The sequence below is a fragment of the Oncorhynchus gorbuscha genome, linkage group LG09, assembly GCF_021184085.1.
Source record: "Oncorhynchus gorbuscha isolate QuinsamMale2020 ecotype Even-year linkage group LG09, OgorEven_v1.0, whole genome shotgun sequence".
NCBI classification, from domain to species: domain Eukaryota; kingdom Metazoa; phylum Chordata; class Actinopteri; order Salmoniformes; family Salmonidae; genus Oncorhynchus; species Oncorhynchus gorbuscha.
Genome location: NC_060181.1, coordinates 20184975 through 20190974, shown reverse-complemented (window position 1 = coordinate 20190974; position 6000 = coordinate 20184975). Strand labels below are relative to the sequence as shown.

General features: G+C 43.1%; 1 protein-coding gene across 4 annotated transcripts in view; it reads left to right on the top strand.

Moving 5' to 3' along the window:
- The window catches only part of LOC124043258 (engulfment and cell motility protein 1-like), a 224797-nt gene that overhangs the window by 89781 nt on the left and 129016 nt on the right, over positions 1–6000 (top strand). For all 4 annotated transcript variants that reach the window (XM_046361639.1, XM_046361640.1, XM_046361641.1 and 1 more), the window contains 3 exons: positions 1919–1959; positions 2215–2287; positions 2446–2496. In XM_046361639.1, coding sequence (XP_046217595.1) covers positions 1919–1959; positions 2215–2287; positions 2446–2496 — 165 coding nt within the window. The remainder of the gene's footprint in view (positions 1–1918; positions 1960–2214; positions 2288–2445; positions 2497–6000) is intronic.

Genomic DNA, 6000 nt, shown 5'->3' with positions numbered 1-6000 from the left:
AGAGGGGGAGTAGAGAGAGAGAGAGGGAGGAGGTAGCGAGGTAGAGTGATGAGATGATGTAGCGAGGTAGAGTGAGGGAGGAGGTAGCGAGGTAGAGTGAGGGAGGAGGTAGCGAGGTAGAGTGAGGGAGGAGGTAGCGAGGTAGAGTGATGGAGGAGGTAGCGAGGTAGAGTGAGGGAGGAGGTAGCGAGGTAGAGTGAGGGAGGAGGTAGCGAGGTAGAGTGAGGGGGAGGAGGTAGCGAGGTAGAGTGAGGGAGGAGGTAGCGAGGTAGAGTGAGGGAGGAGGTAGCGAGGTAGAGTGAGGGAGGAGGTAGCGAGGTAGAGTGAGGGAGGAGGTAGCGAGGTAGAGTGAGGGAGGAGGTAGCGAGGTAGAGTGAGGGAGGAGGTAGCGAGGTAGAGTGAGGGAGGAGGTAGCGAGGTAGAGTGAGGGAGGAGGTAGCGAGGTAGAGTGAGGGAGGAGGTAGCGAGGTAGAGTGAGGGAGGAGGTAGCGAGGTAGAGTGAGGGAGGAGGTAGCGAGGTAGAGTGAGGGAGGAGGTAGCGAGGTAGAGTGAGGGAGGAGGTAGCGAGGTAGGGAGGAGGTAGCGAGGTAGCGAGGTAGAGAGAGGGAGGAGGTAGCGAGGTAGAGAGAGGGAGGAGGTAGCGAGGTAGAGAGAGTGAGGATGTAGCAAAGTAGAGAGAGGGAGGAGGTAGCAAGGTAGAGAGAGGGAGGAGGTAGAGAGAATGAGAAGGTAGCAAGGTAGAGAGAAGGAGGAGGTGGTGAGGTTGAGAGATGTAGAGTTGGGGGAGGTGGAGAGGGGGTTAGGGAAGAGGGAGAGGGAGGAGGTAGGGTGTGGGCGGTAGGGGGAGGGGGTAGGGAGAGAGGGGGAGGTAAGGAGAGAGAGGGAGGGAGGGGCGGTAGAGTGAGAGAGGGGGAGGTAGAGGTAGAGGGAGGGGGAGGTAGAGTGAGAGAGGGGGAGGTAGAGAGACTGAGCGAGAGATGGGGAGGTAGAGAGACTGAGCGAGAGAGGAATAGGACTGCTTGAAGCCTTGGTAAGGGTACAGGGGGATAGGGAGAGTAGAGGTGTGTGTGTGTGTGTGTGTGTGTGTGTGTGTGTGTGTGTGTGTGTGTGTGTGTGTGTGTGTGTGTGTGTGTGTGTGTGTGTGTGTGTGTGTGTGTGTGTGTGTGTGTGTGTGTGCATGCAGTGTTACAGAGTGCCCCCTCTTCCCTGCAGTACTCTCAGAGGAATGGGGAACACTGCAGTAGAGAGAGTTAATACTGGCTGTCACAGTCGTTCCATAACAGACAACACCACTCCCTCCCTTGTTCCCTCTGTCTGGAGAGAGACTTTATAGCTGTACACAATACCATTTGAAATCTTTTATGGAACTATAATGATGTACAGATGGTTGTTGATTCAACAGCAGAACATATGAAGTGCATCCCAAAAAGAACTCTATTCCCTATATCGTGCACTACTTTTGAGAAAAGAGCCCTATAGGCCCTGGTCGAAAGTAGTCCACTATGTAGGGGAAAGGGTGCCATTTGGGATTTAGACCTGGCTGTCCAGATCCTTAACCACTGACCACTAAAGCTGTACCACTCCACCCTGCATGATGTTATAAACAAAGACTGGTCCCAAATCTGTTGTTGCCATCTTGCCAACTGGCGTGATAATGAACATAGGATTTGGAAAGACCGCACAAACAGATCTGGGACCAGGCTAGTTAAAATGTTCTCTGAAGAATCCTCTCTGGTTCTATCTGAATCTCCTTTAATGTTATATAAAGTAGTTGTTCCCGAGCAGTGTAGTTCTACTGTATCCTTCTCCGATAAAGTCAATGTTCCCCCACTTCCATTTGAAGTAGCTGTCCTTAAACGTCCTTGTGTTCTAATGAGGATGAACTGTTGTTTCTGATTACTCATTCTCCTTTTCTCAGAAAAAGCCCCTCTCGGCCATTATAAAAGAAGTGTGCGAAGGGTAAGGAAATATTTTTCTTTCTCTCCCTCTCTTTCTCTCCCTCTCTTTCTCTCCCTCTCTGTCTCTCTGTCTCTCTGTCTCTGTCTGTCTCTGTCTGTCTGTCATAACCTTCATAGAAATGCTCATATGTATGCATTTCTGTGCTGCGTTTAAATAAAAAGGCTCTTGGGTCTAAGTTTTTCTCTGTCATTGAGAGATGCAGTGTTCTTTCATTTCAAAGTTCAGAAGTATTTTGTTTTACATTTTCGTTTTCAGATGGTCTTTGGGGAACCACGAAAACTTTGCTCTGCAAAATGCTGATTCCACTAATTTCTACATCACGGAAAAGGTTGGCATCTCCTTTCTTGTTATCTGTCATATTGGACTAAACAATGATAATATGCATATTGATTTTAATGTTGAAACTCAACAGAAAAACTGTGTGTATTGTATATATGTTAAGTTTGAAATCACACCTCAAAGTTGTCCCTTTTCTTGTCACCGCAGAATCGCAATGACATAAAGAATGGTTCGATACTGCGACTAACAACATCTCCTGTAAGTTTTGGTTATATACTCATCAAGTGGTCCTAAAACATATTGGAAGAGGAAGAGTCTTTGAGCTCCAATAGTTTCATGTTATAAGGCTAAATCTTCTTTTGATATTTTTAACCTTTTCTCTATTTAACAGTGAAGTTGAAACTCACATTTCAGAGTAAAGGGGAATTTCAGAGTTAAGTGGAAAGACACATTTTATGGTTAAGTTAAATGACTCATTCAATTTACACAACCCTTCGGCCATCCTGGCTTTCTTGTTCGTAACATGAAGATTTAGTTAGATACTGAGTATTTTGACTGAGAGTGTCTGCCATCCCTATCCTGCCATCTTAATCTCGCCTGTCCCCGCCTCCCTCCCGTCCTCTTCCTCTAACCCCTCGGATAGATAGAGAGGGTGAGAGGCCTGGAAGAGTGTCTGCCATCCTTATCCTGCCATCTTAATCTCGCCTGTCCCCGCCTCCCTCCCGTCCTCTTCCTCTAACCCCTCGGATAGATAGAGAGGGTGAGAGGCCTGGAAGAGTGTCTGCCATCCTTATCCTGCCATCTTAATCTCGCCTGTCCCCGCCTCCCTCCCGTCCTCTTCCTCTAACCCCTCGGATAGATAGAGAGGCTGAGAGGCCTGGAAGAGTGTCTGCTGTTAGGGGGTTAGATAGATTTCTTTTGTTTTCACCTTCTCTGCATTCTTGTTATGGCCTGGCTTCTCCCTTGAAGCCAATAACAGTCCAAGCTAATGACATGACTGTAAAGGAGAAGCCCAGATTTAGCATACATACTGTATAATAGATGAGCAGCACCATCCACACAAGACCTCAAGAACTGTATACAGATGTAGGATCTTACTTTGAGACAGTTTTCTACAGCAAGAAAACAACCCTGCAGCAACAGGAAATATGAACTATTATGTGGATTATAATTAATGTACATTTTGGTAGGGGTTGATACATTTTTTGTAAGGGAAAATCAAATTTCAAAATTGAAATTACAAACTTCAGAAGCCTTTTTAAACCTCAAATAAACGACTTATTGTGAATGTTCTGCATTGCAAAGATTCTACATCTTTAACACCGCTCTCTCTCTCTCTTTCTCTCTTTCTCTCTCTCACTCACTCACTCACTCACTCACTCACTCACTCACTCACTCACTCACTCTCTCACTCTCTCACTCTTTCCCCCTGCTACCAGGCCCAGACTGTACTCTATAGGTTGTCCAATCAAAAACGCATCCTTTGACCAATTAGTTTTTTTACCCTTGTAGGATGGCCAGAATTAGGGTGACTAAATCAATGGAGGCCTGAAAAAAGTGGTAAAAAATCAGGAGAATAGCATTGCGTCAGCTAGGTTGGATGCTGTGTGAGAATTAAGGCTAACTGACAGGTTCACCATTGAACTGGTCATATTTCTTCTTGAATCCACAGGATATAAAACAATGTAGAGGTAAGATAGATATAGATTTTGAGACATTTCATATTTTAGTATACACTTTTCATATTAATGTGAAATTCCTCTTAATTTTCGAAGATTTCTAACAAAAACAAGCTCTGTGTAACGCGACATGCTAATTTAGCTTTTTGTGACACCCAAAAACAACTGCAGATGACTACCACAAACTCCTCAAACGACTACCACAACATATAAACTCCTCAAATGACTACCACAACATATAAACTCCTCAAATGACTACCACAACATATAAACGACTACCACAACATATAAACGACTACCACAACATATAAACGACTACCACAACATATAAACAACTACCACAACATATAAACGACTACCACAACATATAAACGACTACCACAACATATAAACGACTACCACAACATATAAACGACTACCACAACATATAAACGACTACCACAACATATAAACGACTACCACAACATATAAACGACTACCACAACATATAAACTCCTCAAACGACTACCACAACATATAAACGACTACCACAACATATAAACTCCTCAAATGACTACCACAACATATAAACGACTACCACAACATATAAACTCCTCAAATGACTACCACAACATATAAACGACTACCACAACATATAAACGACTACCACAACATATAAACGACTACCACAACATATAAACTCCTCAAACGACTACCACAACATATAAACGACTACCACAACATATAAACGACTACCACAACATATAAACGACTACCACAACATATAAACGACTACCACAACATATAAACGACTACCACAACATATAAACTCCTCAAACGACTACCAAATAAAATCAAATTTATTTATATAGCCCTTCGTACATCAGCTGATATCTCAAAGTGCTGTACAGAAACCCAGCCTAAAACCCCAAACAGCAAACAATGCAGGTGTAAAAGCACGGTGGCTAGGAAAAACTCCCTAGAAAGGCCAAGAAAGAAAGAACCACAACATATAACCTCCTCAAACGACTACCACAACATATAAACGACTACCACAACATATAAACGACTACCACAACATATAAACGACTACCACAACATATAAACGACTACCACAACATATAAACTCCTCAAACGACTACCACAACATATAAACGACTACCACAACATATAAACGACTACCACAACATATAAACGACTACCACAACATATAAACGACTACCACAACATATAAACTCCTCAAACGACTACCACAACATATAACCTCCTCAAACGACTACCACAACATATAACCTCCTCAAACGACTACCACAACATATAACCTCCTCAAACGACTACCACAACATATAAACGACTACCACAACATATAAACTCCTCAAATGACTACCACAACATATAAACGACTACCACAACATATAAACTCCTCAAATGACTACCACAACATATAAACGACTACCACAACATATAAACGACTACCACAACATATAAACTCCTCAAACGACTACCACAACATATAAACGACTACCACAACATATAAACTCCTCAAACGACTACCACAACATATAAACGACTACCACAACATATAAACTCCTCAAACGACTACCACAACATATAAACGACTACCACAACATATACACGACTACCACAACTTGTAAACTCCTCAAACGACTACCACAACATGTAAACTCCTCAAACGACTAGAATGGCCAAGTCAAAGTCCAGACCTGAATCCAATTGAGAATCTGTGGAAAGAACTGAAAACTGCTGTTCACAAATGCTCTCCATCCAACCTCACTGAGCTCGAGCTGTTTTGCAAGGAGGAATGGGAAAAAATGTCAGTCTCTCGATGTGCAAAACTGATAGAGACATACCCCAAGCGACTTACAGCTGTAATCGCAGCAAAAGGTGGCGCTACAAAGTATTAACTTAAGGGTGCTGAATAATTTTGCACGCCCAATTTTTCAGTGTTTGATTTGTTAAAAAAGTTTGAAATATCCAATAAATGTCGTTCCACTTCATGATTGTGTCCCACTTGTTGTTGATTCTTCACAAAGAAATACAGTTTTATATCTTTATGTTTGAAGCCTGAAATGTGGCAAAAGGT